The following is an 18,267-nucleotide window of genomic DNA, read 5'->3' as shown; positions in this document are numbered from 1 at the left end:
CACCTTGTCAAGCCCCCTCATAATCTTATACATTTCAATAAGATCACCTCTCATTCTTCTGAACTCCAATGAGTAGAGGCCCAACCTCCTCAACCTTTCCTTATCTCCGGAACCTATAGAACCTTCTCTGAACTGCCTCCAAAGCAAGTATATTCTTTCCTAAATAAGGAAACCAAAACTGTATGCAGTATTCCAGGTGTGGCCTCATCAATACCCTGTATAACTGTATTGTCCTTCCTGATCACTTGCTGTACCTGCATACTATCCTTTTGTATTTCAGGCACAAGTACCCCCAGGTCCCACTGTACTGCGGCACTTTGCAATCTTTCTCCATTTAAATAATACCTTGCTCGTTGATTTTTTTTTTCTGCCAAAGTGCATGACCTCACACGTTCCAACATTATAATCCATCTGCCAAATTTTTGCCCACTCACTTAGCCTGTCTATATCCTTTTGCAGATTTTTTGTGTCCTCCTCACACATTGCTTTTCCTCCCATCTTTGTATCATCAGCAAACTTGGCTACGTTACACTCAGTCCCTTCTTCCAAGTCGTAAATATAGATTGTAAATAGTTGGGGTCCCAGCACTGATCCCTGCGGCACCCCACCAGTTACTGATTGCCAACCAGAGAATGAATCATTTATTCTGACTTTTGGTATTCTGTTAGTTAGCCAATGCTCTATCCATGCTAATATATTACCCCAACCCTGTGAATTTTTATCTTGTGCAGTAACCTTTTATGTGGCACTTTGTCAAATGCTTTCTGGAAGTCCAAATACACCACATCCACCGGTTCCCCTTTATCCACCCTGTTCGTTACATCCTCAAAGAATTCCAGCAAATTTGTCAAACATGACTTCCCCTTCATAAATCCATGCTGACTCTGCCTGACTGAGTTTTGCTTTTCCAAATGTCGTGCTACTGCTTCTTTAATAATGGACCCCAACATTTTCGCAACCACAGATGTTGGGCTAACTAGTCTATAGTTTCCTGCTTTTTGTCTGCCTCCTTTTTTAAATAGGGGAGTTACATTTGCTGTTTTCCAATCTGCTGAGACCTCCCTAGAATCCAGGGAATTTTGGTAGATTACAACCAATACATCCACAATCCCTGCCGTTACTTCTCTTAAAGGCGGAGCAGGCTCAAGGGGCCTGCGTATGGCCTACTCCTGCTCCTATTTCTTATGTATTTACCTTCTTTTCTCTCTCTACGTTTCTGCACACCATCCTGAGTATCCTGAGAATGCGGTGGCTTCTCCGCCAAGCCCTGCACCAACATTACACCTGGACTGGCAGTTATCGGAGCTGACTCGCTCTGCCAGCTGTGCGCGGAATATATCTCGCCAGTGCCCTTCCACGGGGCCAGGGTGTTGCTGGATTGTTCGATCACGGGACCTATTCTCAGCCGAGAGAGAGCGAGAGAGAGATCCTGTTTTCCTGTGGCATCCACATGTGCAATTCCCAGCAGGAGTTACTGGATATCCTGAGCACACATTGACTGAGGCACATGATGACGAGTTCTTCATTCTCATCAAAGTATGACCAAGTAATTACAACACGGAAACAGGCCATTCGCCCCAACAGATCCGTGCCGGTGTTTATGCTCCACACAAGCCTCCTTCCCATCCCTCTTCATCTCACCCATCAACATATAGAAATTTACAGAGCAGAAGCAGGCCATTTCGGCCCATCGTGTCTGCGCCGGCCGACAAAGAGCCGCACGGCCCTCGGTCAGCAGCCCTGAAGGTTACATATAAACAATGACGGAAAGGCAAAGAGCACCCAGCCCAAACAGTCTGCCCCACACAACTGCGACATCCCTTATACTGAAACATTCTACACTCCACCCCAACCGGAGCCATGTGATCTCCTGGGCGAGGCAAAAACCCAGGCCAATTTAGGGAGAAAAAAATCTGGGAAAATTCCTCTCCAACCCATCCAGGCGATCGACACTAGTCCAGGAGATCATCCTGGCCGTATTCTATTCCCTACAATATTTACCATTATATATCTTTCAATTCCGTTTTCCCTCATGTGTTTATCCAGCTTCCCCTTAAATACATCGATACTATTCTCGTCAACCATTCTCTGTGCCAGCGAGTTCCACATTCTCACCGCTCTCTGGGTAAAGATGTTTCTCCTGAATTCCCGATTATATTTATTCGTGATTATCTTACATTGATGGCCCCTGGTTCTGGACTGCCCCCACAAGTGGAAACATTTTCTCTACGTCTATCCTATCGCACCTTTTCATAGAAACATAGAAAATAGGTGCAGGCCCCTCGAGCCTGTTGCACAGGAACAGGAGGAGGCCATTCAGCCCCTCGAGACTGTTACACAGGAACAGGAGGAGGCCATTCAGCCCCTCGAGCCTGTTACACAGGAACAGGAGGAGGCCATTCAGCCCCTCGAGCCTGTTACACAGGAACAGGAGGAGGCCATTCAGCCCCTCGAGCCTGTTGCACAGGAACAGGAGGAGGCCATTCAGCCCCTCGAGACTGTTACACAGGAACAGGAGGAGGCCATTCAGCCCCTCGAGCCTGTTACACAGGAACAGGAGGAGGCCATTCAGCCCCTCGAGCCTGTTACACAGGAACAGGAGGAGGCCATTCAGCCCCTCGAGCCTGTTACACAGGAACAGGAGGAGGCCATTCAGCCCCTCGTGCCTGCACCACCATTCAATAAGATCATGGCTGATCAGTCACCTCAGTATCCCTTTCCTGCTTTCTCTCCATACCCCTTGATCCCTTTAGCTGTAAGGACCATATCTAACTCCCCCTTGAATATATCCAACGAACTGCCATCAACAACTCTCTGCGGTAGGGAACTCTCTGAGTGAAGAAGTTTCTCCTTATCTCGGTCCTAAATGGCTTACCCCTTATCCTGAGACTACGTCCCCTGGTTCTGGACTTCCCCAACATCGGGAACATTCTTCCTGCATCTAACCTGTCCAGTCCCGTTTCTATGAGATCCCCTCTCAATTTTGAAGACCTCGATCAGGTCATCCCTCAGCCTTCTTTATTCTAGGGAAAAGAGACCCAGCATGTTTAGCCTTTCCAGATGAGTATAACCTCCCAGTTCTGGTTTCATCTTTGTAAATCTTTTTTTTTAAACCTTCTCCAGTGGGTCTATATTCTTTTCATTATATGGAGTCCAGACCCTGTGCACAGTACTCCAAGTGTGCTTTAACCAAAGCTCTATATAAATTTAATGTAACTTCTCTGCTTTTCAATTCTGTCCCTCGAGAAATCAACCCCACCTTTGCATTTTAATGGTCTTGTTAACCTGCATCATAACTTTTAGTGATCCACGTATCTGTGACCCCCAGGTCCCTCTGTTCCTCCACCCCATTTAGAACCTTAATTTCCAAGAAGTATGGGACCTCCTTATTCTTCCTACCAAATGTTATTCCATCGCACTTATCTATATTGAAGTTAATTTCCCAATTACGCACCCATTCTGCAAGTTGATTAATGTCTTCCTGTATTTTGCCGCAGTCCTCCTCCTATTATTGGTGTCATCTGCAAATTTTGAAATTGTACTTCCGATTGCCAACTCCAAATCGATTATGTAATTGGTTATCTACCTTATCTGTCACTTCTTCATAGAATTCAGTAAGGTTGGTCAAGCATGAACTTCCCTTTTCATAAGAACATAAGAAATAGGAGCAGGAGTAGGCCATTTGGCCCCTCGAGCCTGCTCCACCATTCAATAAGATCATGGCTGATCTGATCATGGACTGAGCTCCACTTCCCTGCCCGCTCCCCATAACCGTTTGCTCCCAGATTGCTCCAAAATCTGTCTATCTCTGCCTTAAATATATTCAATGACCCAGCCTCCACAGCTCTCTGGGGCAGAGAATTCCACAGATTTACAACCCTCGGAGAAGAAATTCGTCCTCATCTCGATTCGCCCACAAGTGGAAATATCCTCTCTGCATCCATCTTGTCCAGCCCTCTCATTACCTTATGTGTTTCGATAAGATCACCTCTCAGTCTTCTGAACTCCAATGTGTACAGGCTCAACCTTTCCTCATAAGTCAACACCGTCATCCCCGGAATCAACCTAGTGAACCTTCTCTGAACTGCCTTCAATGCAAGTATATCCTTCCTTAAATATGGAGACCAAAACTGCACGCAGTACTCCAGGTGTGGCCTCACCAATACCCTGTACAGTTGTAGCAGGACTTCTCTGCTTTTATACTCCATCCCCCTTGCAATAAAGGCCAACATTCCATTTGCCTTCCTGATTACTTGCTGTACCTGCATACTAACTTTTTGTGTTTTCAATTGGTGTGCTGTACATAACATAAGAAGCAGGAGCAGGAGTCGGCCCTGTGGCCCCTTGAGCCTGCTCCGCCTTTTAATATGATCATGGCTGAACTTCTACCTCAACTCCACTTCCCCGCCGATCTCCATATCCAAACATCTATCCATCCCACCTTGAATATACTCGAAGACTGAGCATCCACAGCCCTCAGGAGGCCACTCAGCCCCTCGAGCCTGTTACACAGGAACAGGAGGAGGCCATTCAGCCCCTCGAGCTTGTTACACAGGAGCAGGAGGAGGCCATTCAGCCCCTCGAGCCTGTTACACAGGAGCAGGAGGAGGCCATTCAGCCCCTCGAGCCTGTTACACAGGAACAGGAGGAGGCCATTCAGCCCCTCGAGCCTGTTACACAGGAGCAGGAGGAGGCCATTCAGCCCCTCGAGCCTGTTACACAGGAACAGGAGGAGGCCATTCAGCCCCTCGAGCCTGTTACACAGGAACAGGAGGAGGCCATTCAGCCCCTCGAGCCTGTTACACAGGAGCAGGAGGAGGCCATTCAGCCCCTCGAGCCTGTTACACAGGAACAGGAGGAGGCCACTCAGCCCCTCGAGCCTGTTACACAGGAACAGGAGGAGGCCATTCAGCCCCTCGAGCTTGTTACACAGGAGCAGGAGGAGGCCATTCAGCCCCTCGAGCCTGTTACACAGGAGCAGGAGGAGGCCATTCAGCCCCTCGAGCCTGTTACACAGGAACAGGAGGAGGCCATTCAGCCCCTCGAGCCTGTTACACAGGAGCAGGAGGAGGCCATTCAGCCCCTCGAGCCTGTTACACAGGAACAGGAGGAGGCCATTCAGCCCCTCGAGCCTGTTACACAGGAGCAGGAGGAGGCCATTCAGCCCCTCGAGCCTGTTACACAGGAACAGGAGGAGGCCATTCAGCCCCTCGAGTCTGTTACACAGGAACAGGAGGAGGCCATTCAGCCCCTCGAGCCTGTTACACAGGAGCAGGAGGAGGCCATTCAGCCCCTCGAGCTTGTTACACAGGAACAGGAGGAGGCCATTCAGCCTCTCGAGCCTGTTGCCCCATTCAGTTACATCAAGGCATGGTAGGCAGGGATTAATAACATACCGAGCTCAGAAAATTGGCGTTTCTTGGTAGGAGAAATGACATCGTGGTTGTTGTAAGTAGAGTGAAGGAATTGCTCCTGAGGATGTTTTCCTGCAAACATGTAATATCCTTGCATCAAATCCAATCGGGATTTCAGGAGAAACTTCTTTACCCAGAGAGTGGTGAGAATGTGGAATTCGCTGCCACAGGGAGTGGTTGAGGCGAATAGTATCGATGCATTTAAGGGGAAGCTGGATAAACATGAGGGAGAAGGGAATAGAGGGTTATGCTGATCAAGTTAGCTGAGGGAAGACGGGAGAAGGCTTGAGTGGAGCATAAACACCGCATGGACTGGTTGGGCCGAATGGTCTGTTTCTGTGTCGTATATCCGATGTAGTCCTATGTAAAACGAAAACTCTTCGTTGTGGAGAGAGGAGTTTGATACACGTGTGGTGAATGTTTGCCGACTGTGATTTCTGCTCTCAGATTAAAAAAGAGAGGACCTCCATTTACATAGCGCCTTTCACAACCTCATGCCATACAAGAAGCACTTCACAGTTTCTTTGGGAGTGTAGTCACTGCTATATGTTCACATTTTACTACATTAAAGGCGCTATATAAATAAGTTATTATTAAAGTTATTATAATAATGCAGGAAATGCGACAGCCAATTTGCACACAGCAAGCTCCCGCAATCAGCCATGTGATAACAACCAGATAATCTCTCTGTGGTGATGATTGTAGGATAAATATTGGCCCCAGGTCATCAGAGGTGAACTCCCCCTGCTCCTCTTTGAAACAGTGCCATGGGATCTTTTATGTCCACATGAGGGCAGACAAGGCTCAGTATAAAATAGGAGAATCCTTTGAACGAATTGGACTCCCTTGATCCTGTTGAGGAGTAACTTCCTGTGTTTGGAGTTAGCGAGTTACAGAATAGACAGGCAGCTCGTGTAGTTAACAACATGAGAAATAGGAGCAGGAGTCGGCCCCTCGAGCCTGCTCCACCATTCAATAAGATCATGGCTGATCTGATCATGGACTCAGCTCCACTTCCCTGCCCGCTCCCCATAACCCTTTACTCCCTTATCGCTCAAAAATCTGTCTATCTCCGCCTGAAATATATTCAATAACCCAGCCTCCACAGCTCTCTGGGGCAGAGAATTCCACAGATTTACAACCCTCAGAGAAGAAATTTCTCCGTCTCAGTTTGAAATGGGCAGCCTCTTAATCTGAAACTATGTCCCCTAGTTTTAGTTTCCTCTGAGTGGAAATATCCACCTTTTTGAGCCCCCTTATTATCTTATAGAAACATAGAAAATAGGTGCAAGAGCAGGCCATTCAGCCCTTCTAGCCTGCACCGCCATTCAATGAGTTCATGGCTGAACATGAAACTTCAGTACCCACTTCCTGCTTTCTCGCCATACCCCTTGATCCCCGAGTAGTAAGGACTTCATCTAACTCCCTTTTGAATATATTTAGTGAATTGGCCCCAACCACTTTCTGTGGCAGAAAATTCCACAGGTTCACCACTCTGGGTGAAGAAGTCTCTCCTCATCTCGGTCCTAAATGGCTTACCCCTTATCCTTAGACTGTGACCCCTGGTTCTGGACTTCCCCAACATTGGGAACATTCTTCCTGCATCTAACCTGTCTAAACCCGTCAGAATTTTAAACGTTTCTATGAGGTCCCCTCTCATTCTTCTGAACTCCAGTGGATACAAGCCCAGTTGATCCAGTCTTTCTTGATAGGTCAGTCCCACCATCCCGGGAATCAGTCTGGTGAATCTTCGCTGCACTCCCTCAATAGCAAGAATGTCCTTCCTCAAGTTAGGAGACCAAAATTGTACACAATACTCCAGGTGTGGCCTCACCAAGGCCCTGTACAACTGTAGCAACACTTCCCTGCCCCTGGACTCAAATCCCCTCGCTATGAAGGCCAACATGCCATTTGCTTTCTTAACTGCCTGCTGTACCTGCATGCCAACCTTCAATGACTGATGTACCATGACACCCAGGTCTCGTTGCACCTTCCCTTTTCCTAATCTGTCACCATTCAGATAATAGTCTGTCTCTCTGTTTTTACCACCAAAGTGGATAACCTCACATTTATCCACATTATACTTCATCTGTCATGCATTTGCCCACTCACCTAACCTATCCAAGTCACTCTGCAGCCTCATAGCATCCTCCTCGCAGCTCACACTGCCACCCAACTTAGTGTCATCCGCAAATTTGGAGATACTACATTTAATTCCCTCGTCTAAATCATTAATGTACAATGTAAACAGCTGGGGCCTCAGCACAGAACCTTGCGGTACCCCACTAGTCACTGCCTGCCATTCTGAAAAGTACCCATTTACTCCTACTCTTTGCTTCCTATCTGACAACCAGTTCTCAATCCATGTCAGCACACTACCCCCAATCCCATGTGCTTTAACTTTGCACATCAATCTCTTGTGTGGGACCTTGTCGAAAGCCTTCTGAAAGTCCAAATATACCACATCAACTGGTTCTCCTTTGTCCATTTTACTGGAAACATCCTCAAAAAATTCCAGAAGATTTGTCCAGCATGATTTCCCCTTCACAAATCCATGCTGACTTGGACCTATCATGTCACCATCTTCCAAATGCGCTGCTATGACATCCTTAATAATTGATTCCATCATTTTACCCACTACTGATGTCAGGCTGACCGGTCTATAATTCCCTGTTTTCTCTCTCCCTCCTTTTTTAAAAAGTGGGGTTACATTGGCTACCCTCCACTCGATAGGAACTGATCCAGAGTCAATGGAATGTTGGAAAATGACTGTCAATGCATATATGTTTCAATAAGATCACCTCTCATTCTTCTGAACTCCAATGAGTAGAGGCCCAACTTACTCAACCTTTCCTCATAAGTCAACCCCCTCATCTCCGGAATAAACCTAGTGAACCTTCTCTGAACAGTCTCCAATGCAAGTATATCCTTCCTTAAATACAGAGACCAAAACTGTATGCAGTACTTCAGGTGTGGCCTCACCAATACCCTGTACAGTTGTAGCAGGACTTCTCTGCTTTTATACTCTATCCCCCTTGCAATAAAGGCCAACATTCCATTGGCCTTCCTGATTACTTGCTGCATCTGCATACAGGTTAGCGAGAGCAGCGGATGGCAAATGGTGGGAGTGGGGGTAATACCAGCGGCTGGATCAGCTGCTTTGGATTGTGCTGCTGGATAGTGCTGCAGTGGCAGTCCGGGGTCTGACCTGCGGTTCGTTAGAACGGGCCTGATTTGTGCACTCGGTGCTTCACAAGTGTGCAGTATTGCCCATTCACAGCCTGGCTTTCAGCACTGAAGGTCTTTGTGGTCTTTGTTGGGGAAGGGTATCGAGGGATACGGAGTAAAGGCAGATGGGCACAGTTGCGTTCCAGACCAGCCATGAACTAATTGTCAGCTGGCCAGAGCATTCCCAGGCTTCTAGATTCAGGGTTGTGTGTGTGTGTGTGGTTTTGTGTGTGTGTGTGTGTGGTTTTGTTTGTGTGTGTGTGTGGTTTTGTTTGTGTGTGTGTGTGGTTTTGTGTGTGTGTGTGTGTGGTTTTGTGTGTGTGTGTGTGTGGTTTTGTGTGTGTGTGGTTTTTTGTGTGTGTGTTGTTTTTTGTGTGTGTGTGTTGTTTTTTGTGTGTGTGTGGTGTTTTTTGTGTGTGTGTGTGGTGTTTTTTGTGTGTGTGTGTGGTGTTTTTTGTGTGTGTGTGGTGTTTTTTGTGTGTGTGTGGTGTTTTTTGTGTGTGTGTGGTGTTTTTTGTGTGTGTGTGGTGTTTTTTGTGAGTGTGTGTGTGTGTGTGTGTGTGCGCGCGCGCGCGCTAGGCCCATGCAGCAAAGCCTGCTCTCCAATCGTCTTGGATCCCTTTGCCATTGGACCAAGACCGTGCTCTGTCAAGTCTGTGTTGTAGCTGGTGTGCACGTTAAAGGAACTCATGCACAGGCATCTTCCACCCGTTAAAATTAAGTTCTGGACCTGGAACATCATGATGCTCATGGACAACTCCATTAAGAACTGATATTAGTGTGGAAGCAAGTCATCCCCGACTCTGGGGGACAGCTTAAGTGAAGAGAGAGACTGGCGGAGCTGGCCCGAGGGGCTGAATGGCCTCCTCCTGTGCCAGTGTTCCCAATTAAATTCAACACGTCATTGATTTGGTGACCAGAATCAATGAAAGCAAATCGAATTGATTACTATTGCGTTCTTTTTCAAAAAAGTAATGGCGGAATAAAAATTCTGCACTCCCAATGGTCCGATCGTACATTTATTGCGAAGCTGACCAGAGCTGACAAAGCCCCAAGTGTGCACATGTTCCAGCATGTGCTAGTCCTCTCTCACCTTCTGTCCCTGGATGTGTGGTTAGCTTGTGTGAACTCATGCAGCTATTCACTGTCAGCCAGTGGCTCAGTGGGTAGCACTCGCCTCGGAGTCAGAAGGCTGTGGGTTCAAGTCCCACTCCAGAGACTTGAGCTCAAAACATCCAGGCCGACACTCCCAGTGCAGTGCTGAGGGTGAGCTGCACTGTCGGAGGTGCCGTCTTTTAGATGTGACGTTAAACCGAGGCCCCGTCTGCGCGCTCAGGTGGACATAAAAAAAAAACCATGGCCACTATTTCAAAGACGAGCAGGGGAGTTATTTATCCCTGGTGTCTTGGGCCAATATTTATCCTTCAACCCACATCACTAAAATCAGATCGTCACATTGCTGCTTGCTGTGCGCAAATTGGCTGCCGTGTTTCCCACATTCATCATTGGCGGTCCCTCAAACGAGGATGACTTGCTTTCACGAGTTCACAGGTATTTCGATGAAGGACCCGATGTTCCAGTCCTGAACTCTAGGGGTGGAAGGTGACTGTGCGTGGATTTTTTTAACGTGGGGTGACCGTTGCACACCAGCCACCACGCGGGCTTGACAGAGCGAGGTCTTGGTCCAGCGGCAAAGGTTACCCAAGATTAACAGGAGACCAGCTCTGCTGCACGGACCTAGTGCGCGCACACATCGCAGTGTGGGCTGGGCCCGTGCTGCCCCCGGGCCCTCGCCTCATCTCGGCCCCGTACCCTCATCTGTCGTACCCTCCGCCCACGATCTCGCGCCGCTCCTCCGCCACAAACATTCACCGCATCTCGCCACAAACACTCGCCCGCCGCTCACCCGCCCTGACCTTCCCACTCCTCTGTGCCTGGGTCCTGCCGATGTTCCAGCCCACGCTCCAAAACGGCGACCAGGGTTTTGATGACGTCGCCCATCTCAAAATCGGCGCACACTTGGAAGCAGGTCCCGCTGGAGGTTGAAGTGGTCCGCCGCTCCAGTTCTTTTATAGCCCGACCTGCGGAACTGTTCTCTCCCAGGTCAGGGGGCCACATTACAACAGTGAGACACTCCAAAAGTACTTCGTTGGCTGTAAAGCACTTTGGGATGTCCTGAGCTGGTGAAAGGCGCTATATAAATGCAAGTCTTTCTTTTAAATACACGGTCCAATGCGGTTTAGAGCTGGGAAGAGCAGGAGGAGTCCGGTTCAATCCTCGGCTGGGGTGCTCCCATTGTCCTCCGCACACCTGGGCTGCAAAATCTCCCGGGATTCACTTTCCCTGGAAAGGGAAATGCGACTGGAGCTTGGCTGTGATGCCCTCCATAGTCCAACAGCCTGCTAACGCTCACTGGGTTACATATGAAGGATGGCCACTTGAGCAAGGTATATCGGAGGGCTGACTGCTCATGGACCTGCACCCCAGCAAGAGTCGGTGCCTTCAGGAGAAGGAGAGCAGAGAATTCGACCATGGGGGAGAAGTTTTGCCACTACCAAAGCAAAGCTACAACAAATTATATTTATGTAACTCCGTTAACGTAGTAAAACGTCCCAAAGCGTTTCACAGGAGTGTAATCGAACAGAATCTAACACCGAGTCACATCGTGAGATATTGGGGCAAATGGCTAAAAGCTTGGTCAAAGAGGTAGGTTTTAAGGAGGAGAGAGAGGTTGAAGAGGTTTGGGGAGGGAGTTCCCGAGATTAGGGCCTGGGCAGCTGAAGGCACGGCCGCCAATGGAGTAGCAATGGAAATCGGTGATTCGCAAGAGGGCAGAATTAGAGGAGTGCAGAGATCTTTGAGGGGGTCGTGGGGCTGGAGGAGATTACAGAGATGGGGAGGGGTGAGGGCATGGAGGGATTTGAAAACCAGGAATGAGAATTTTGAAATCGAGGCGTTGCTTAACAGGTCAGCGAGCGCAGGGGTGACGGGTGAGCGGGACTTGGTGCGAGTTAGGACACGGGGCAGCAGAGTTTTGGATCACTTTCAGTTTACGTAGGGTAGAATTTTGGAGGCCAGCCAGGAGTGCGTTGGAATAGTCCAGTCTCGAGGTAACAAGGCAAGGGTGAGGGCTTCAGCAGCAGATGAGCTGAGGCAGTGTCGGTCAGCGGGGCGGTGGGTGAATGGGACTTGGTGCAAAGTTCAGGTTTACTGGCTGAGTGACGATTTGAAGTGTTGCCTTTCTATCTCTCCTTTCTCTCTCTCTCTCTCTCTCTCTCCTCGGTCAGTAGATGGCAGTCCGTCCCTACCCAAGATACTGACGCACAAGAGAGCCCTGAGCGACGAGGTCGGCCAGACCAACGTATCCGACGCCAAAGGCCTGGCGCCAATGTCCAGCCCCTTGTCTCGGTCGTCCCTCTGCATCAACGGGAGCCACGTCTACAGCGAGGAAACCCCCGCCTCCGGCTTGTTCCCGGCGCCTTCCTCTCTGTCCCGCTCCCTCCTGGATGTTGACCACCAGGCGGAGGAGCCCCCTCGGCCGGCTGCCAGCCAGGAGCCCGGGGGGCGGCGCGGCTCGGAGAAGGCGGACAGCAGGCTGCTGCCGCCGGTCATCACCGTGGGCGACGGAGGAGGAGCTTTGGATCCAGCCCGGGACGGCCAGGGGAAGGAGGGAGCGATCGGAAGCGCTCGGGGAGCCAAGCCCGTGCACGCTGCTGCCCCCATTATCTCCACCGTCGAGCCCACCAAGAAGAGCATCGCCGATGAGACCAAGAAGGCCAGCATCTTCCCCTTCGGTAGCGACGGCAAGGATTCGGAGAGCAAGAGATCACGGACTCCGTCTCCAGTGAGGAAATCCAGTTCTTTGGCTGAAAGGGGTCGGACCAGCGGGTGGTTCCTGAAGGATAGCAATCACAAACCCAGGTCAGTGAAGCTCTTAAAAATTCTAGCTACAGTGCAAGGGACTTGAGATGTCTCGTGAATTTAAAACTGAGATGAGGAGAAACAACTTCTCTCAGAGGGTTGTAAATCTGTGGAATTCACTGCCTCAGAGAGCTGTGGAAGCTGGGACATTGAATAAATTTAAGTCAGAGATGAACCGTTTCTTAAACGAAGAGGGGTTATGGGGAGCGGGTGGTGAAGTGGACTTGAGTCCATGATCGGATCAGCCATGATCGTATTAAATGGCGGAGCAGGCTCGAGGGGCCATATGGCCTACTCCTGCTCCCATTTCTTATGTTCTTAGGAATGACTCCATGTGGCCCTTTTGTTCATTTTTGACTGAGCTAGCCGTCTGCGTGATGTGAGGTTCAATGATCGTCCAATGGGGTACGGTAGCAAAGTAGTTACGTTACTTATCCAGTAGTTACGTTACGGATTATCCAGAGGCCTAGACTAATGATACAAAGAGTTCAAATCCCACTTTGGCCGCTGGGGAATTTAAATTCAAATACTTTAATAAATCTGGAATAAAAAGCTTGGTGACAATGAAACTACCGGATTGTCATAAAAACCTATCTGGTTCACTAAAGTCCTTTTGGGAAGGAAATCTGCCGTCCTTACCCAGTCTGGGCCGATATGTGACTCCAGACCCACAGCAATGTGGTTAACTCTGAAATGGCCCAGTGAGCTACTCAGCACCACCTTTTCGAAGGCAATTGGGGATGGGCAATAAATTGCCGGTGACGTCCACGTCCTGTGAATGAATCATTTTTTTTTTTTAAATTGTTAAGTTACAAAATAAAGAACATCAGAATTAGGAGCAGGAGCAGGCCATATGGCCCCTCGAGCCTGCTCCGCCATTCAGTAAGATCGCGGCTGATCGTGTCCTTGTTACAGCTTTTCAGTAACGAGTTGCAGAAGGGGAGGGCCTCGGGAACAATAACTAGCTTGTATGAATTGTTGCAGGAAGATTTTAGCCCACTGCATTCGTTCCAGTGTGCTGGCTGATCTTCATCAGCCTCGGGAACAGAAACGTAAAGTAAACATTTATGTTAAAATCGCACTTGACGAAGCCGCCTTTATTTCTACGTGCCATGGTGGCTCAGTGGGTATTGCACTCGCCTCTTCAGTCAGAAGGTTGTGGGTTCAAGTCCCACCCCAGAAACCCGAGCACATTAATCTAGGCTGACGCTCCCAGTGCGATACTGAGGGAGCGCTGCACTGTTGGAGGTGCTGTCTGCCAGGTGAGATGTTAAACAGACCTTGTTCAGGTTGATGCAGACGGTCCCATGATACTAATCAAATAGGAACCAACATTTAGCCTTCATCTGCTGTTATTTGTGCATTAATTGGCTGCCACATTTGCCTACAAACACTGACTACATTTCAAAAGCAATCCATTGACTGCCCTGCGGCCATAAAAGGTGCGATTATAACTGCAAGTTCCTTCCTTTATTTGTGCCAATTTTTTTAAATATATAATTTTGGAAACTGCTCCATGAAGAGATTTTTGTGCTGGTTCTGGTCCAGTTTCTGTAGGACGTGGGCACACAGCAAAACATGGTCCACAATTTAGCTCGAATTGGCAGTTTTACATAGACTGTGGTGGAAGCATTAGGTGGGCACAGTGTAGAGGGAGCTTTACTCTGTATCTAACCCCCTGTACCTGCCCTGGGAGTGTTTGATGGGACAGTGTAGAGGGAGCTTTACTCTGTATCTAACCCCCTGTACCTGCCCTGGGAGTGTTTGATGGGACAGTGTAGAGGGAGCTTTACTCTGCATCTAACCCCCTGTACCTGCCCTGGGAGTGTTTGATGGGACAGTGTAGAGGGAGCTTTACTCTCTATCTAACCCCCTGTACCTGCCCTGGGAGTGTTTGATGGGACAGTGTAGAGGGAGCTTTACTCTGTATCTAACCCCTGTACCTGCCCTGGGAGTGTTTGATGGGACAGTGTAGAGGGAGCTTTACTATGTATCTAACCCCTGTACCTGCCCTGGGAGTGTTTGATGGGACAGTGTAGAGGGAGCTTTACTCCGTATCTAACCTGTGCTGTACCTGCCCTGGGAGTGTTTGATGGGACAGTGTCGAGGGAGCTTTACTCTGTATCTAACCCCATGCTGTATCTGCCCTGGGAGTGTTTGATGGGACAGTGTCGAACGAGCTTTACTCTGTATCTAACCCCGTGCTGTACCTGCCCTGGGAGTGTTTGATGGGACAATGCAGAGGGAGCTTAATCTGTATCTTGCCCCATGCTGTACCTACCCTGGGAGTGTTTGATGGGACAGTGTAAAGGGAGCTTTACATAGAAACTAGGTGCAGGAGTAGGCCATTCTCATCACGAGAGAACAGCAGCAGCCAAGTTCATGGCAGCATGGGTGGCTCAGTTGCACAGGAGGGCAGGAAAAAGAGTGGGAGAGCTATAGTGGTAGGGGATTCTATTGTCAGCGGAATAGATAGATGTTTCTGCGGCCGCAACCGAGACTCCAGGATGGTATGTTACCTCCCTGATGCATGGGTCAATGATGTCTCGGAGCGGGTGCATATTTTGAAGGAGAAGGGTAAACAGCCAGTTGTCGTGGTGCATATAGGTACCAATGATATTGGTAAAAAAAAACGGGATGAGGTCCTATAAGATGAATTTAGGGAGCTAGGAACTAAATTTTAAAAGTAGGACCTCAAAACGAGTAATCTCAGGATTGCTACCAGTGCCACGTGCTAGTCAGAGTAGGAATCGCAGGATAGCTCAGATGAATATGTGGCTTGAGGAGTGGTGCAGAAGGTAGGGATTCAAATTCCTGGGACATTGGAAGGTGGAAGATGGGACCAGTACAAACCGGAGGGTCTGCACCTGGCCAGGACCGGAACTAATGTCCTAGAGGGAGTGTTTGCTAGTGCTGTTGGGGAGGGGTTAAACTAATATGGCAGGGGGATGGGAACCTATGCAGGGAGACAGAAGAAAGTAGAATGGGGGCAGAAGCAAAAGATAGAAAGAAGAAAAGTAAAAGTGGAGGGCAGAGAAACCCAAAGCAAAAAGGGCCACATTACAGCAAAATTCTCAAGGGTTAAAGGGTGTTAAAAAGACAAGCCGGAAGGCTCTATGTCTCAATGCGAGGAGTATTCGGAATAAGGTGGACGAATTAACTGCGCAGACAGCAGTTAACGGATATGTTGTAATTGGCATCATAGAGACATGGCTCCAGAGTGACCAAGGCTGAGAACTCAACATCCAGGGGAATTCAACATTTAGGAAGGATAGACAGAAAGGAAAAGGAGGTGGAAAGGAAATTAATGCAATTGTAAGGAAGGGCATTAGCTTGGATGATGTGGAATCGGTATGGGTGGAGCTACGGAATACCAAAGGGCAGAAAGCGCTAGTGGGAATTGTGTACAGACCACCAAACAGCAGGAGTAAGGTTGGGGACAGCATCAAACAAGAAATAAGGGATGAGTGCAATAAAGGTACAGCAGTTATCATGGGCGACTTTAATCTATATATTGATTGGGCTAACCAAACTGGGAGCAGTGCAGTGGAGCAGGATTTCCTGGAGTGTATTAGGGATGGTTTTCTGGACCAATATGTCGAGGAGCCAACGAGAGGGCTGGCCATCCTAGACTGGGTGATGTGTAATAAGAAAGGACTAATTGTTGTGCGAGACCCCTTGGGGAAGAGTGACCATAATATGGTAGAATTCTTTATTAAGGTGGAGAGTGACACGGTTAATTCAGAGACTAGGGTCTTGAACTTAAGGAAAGGTAACTTCGATGGTATGAGACGTGAATTGGCTAGAATAGACTGGTGAGTGATACTTAAAGGGTTGACGGTGGATAGGCAATGGCAGACATTTAAAGATCACATGGATGAACTTCAACAATTGTATATCCCTGTCTGGAGTAAAAGTAAAACGAGGAAGGTGGCTCAACCGTGGCTAACAAGGGAAATTAAGGATAGTGTTAAATCCGAAATAGAGGCATATAAATTCGACCAACAAGGCAACAAACCTGAGGACTGGGAGAATTTTGTAATACAGCAGAGGAGGACAAAGGATTTAATTAGGAGGGGGAAAATAGAGTATGAGAGGAAGCTTGCTGGGAACATAAAAACTGACTGCAAAAGCTTCTATAGATATGTGAAGAGAAAAAGATTAGTGAAGGCAAACATAGGTCCCTTGCAGTCAAATTCAGGTGAATTTATAATGGGGAACAAAGAAATGGCGGACCAGTTAAACAAATACTTTCATTCTGTCTTCACGAAGGAAGACACAAATAACCTTCCGGAAATACTAAATGACCGAGGGTCTAGTGAGAAGGAGGAACTGAAGGAAATCCTTATTAGGCGGAAAATTGTGTTAGGGAAATTGATGGGATTGAAAGCCGATAAATCCCCGGGGCCTGATCATCTGCATCCCAAAGTACTTCAGGAAGTAGACCTTGAAATAGTGGATGCATTGGTGATCATTTTCCAACAGTCTAATCGACTCTGGATCGGTTCCTATGAACTGGAGGGTCGTTAATGTAACGCCACTTTTTAAGAAGGGTGGGAGAGAGAAGGCGGGTAATTATAGACCGGTTAGCCTGACATCAGTAGTGGGGAAAATGTTGGAATCAATTATAAAAAATGAAATAGCAGCACATTTGGAAAGCAGTGACGGGATTGGTCCAAGTCAGCATGGATTTATGAAAGGGAAATTCTGCTTGACAAATCTTTTAGAATTTTTTGAGGATGTAACTAGTAGAGTGGACAAGAGAGAACCAGTGGATGTGGTGTATTTGGACTTTCAAAAGGCTTTTGACAACGTCCCACACACGAGATTAGTGTGCAAAATTAAAGCACATGGTATTGGGGATAATGTACTGACGTGGATTGCGAACTGGTTGGCAGACAGGGAGCAGAGAGTCGGGATAAACGGGTCCTTTTCAGAATGGCAGGCAGTGACAAGTGGAGTGCCGCAGGGCTCAGTGCTGGGACCCCAGCTATTTACAATACACATTAATGATTTGGATGAGGGAATTGAGTGTAATATCTCCAAGTTTGCAGATGACACTAAGCTGGGTGGCGGTGTGATGCTAAAAGGTTCGGTGAGTGGGCAAACGTGTGGCAGATGCAGTATAATGTGAATAAATGTGAGGTTATCCACTTTGGTGGCAAAAACACAAGGGCAGAATATTATCTGAATGGTGGCAGATTAGGAAAAGGGGAGGTGCAACGAGTCCTGGGTGTCATGGTACATCAGTCATTGAAAGTTGGCATGCAGGTACAGCAGGCGGTGAAGAAGGCAACTGGTATGTTGGCCTTCATAGCTAGAGGATTTGAGTATAGCAGCAGGGAGGTCTTACTGCAGTTGTACAGGGCCTTAGTGAGGCCTCACCTGGAATATTGTGTTCAGTTCTGGTCTCCTAATCTGAGAAAGGACGTTCTTGCTATTGAGGGAGTGCAGCGAAGGTTCACAAGACTGATTCCCGGGATGGCAGGACTGACATATGAGGAGAGACTGGATCGACTGGGCCTGTATTCACTGGAGTTTAGCAGGATGAGAGGGGCTCTCATAGAAACATATAAAATTCTGACTGGACTGGTTAGATGCAGGAAGAATGTTCTCGATGTTGGGGAAGTCCAGAACCAGGGGACATAGTCTAAGGATAAGGGATATGCCATTTAGGACTGCGATGAGGAGAAACTTCTTCACT

General features: G+C 48.2%; 1 protein-coding gene across 2 annotated transcripts in view; it reads left to right on the top strand.

The window, feature by feature from the left end:
* The window catches only part of LOC139235659 (rab11 family-interacting protein 5-like), a 137,714-nt gene that overhangs the window by 75,540 nt on the left and 43,907 nt on the right, over positions 1 to 18,267 (top strand). Inside the window, exon 3 of one of the 2 annotated variants that reach the window (XM_070866710.1) lies at positions 11,933 to 12,563. In XM_070866710.1, coding sequence (XP_070722811.1) covers positions 11,933 to 12,563 — 631 coding nt within the window. Of the gene's footprint in view, positions 1 to 11,929; positions 12,564 to 18,267 lie in introns of both variants that reach the window. The other variant, XM_070866707.1, reaches the window with a different exon arrangement.

This window comes from Pristiophorus japonicus, chromosome 2 (assembly GCF_044704955.1).
Source record: "Pristiophorus japonicus isolate sPriJap1 chromosome 2, sPriJap1.hap1, whole genome shotgun sequence".
Lineage (NCBI taxonomy): Eukaryota > Metazoa > Chordata > Chondrichthyes > Pristiophoridae > Pristiophorus > Pristiophorus japonicus.
This window is presented reverse-complemented; position numbering and strand designations above follow the sequence as displayed.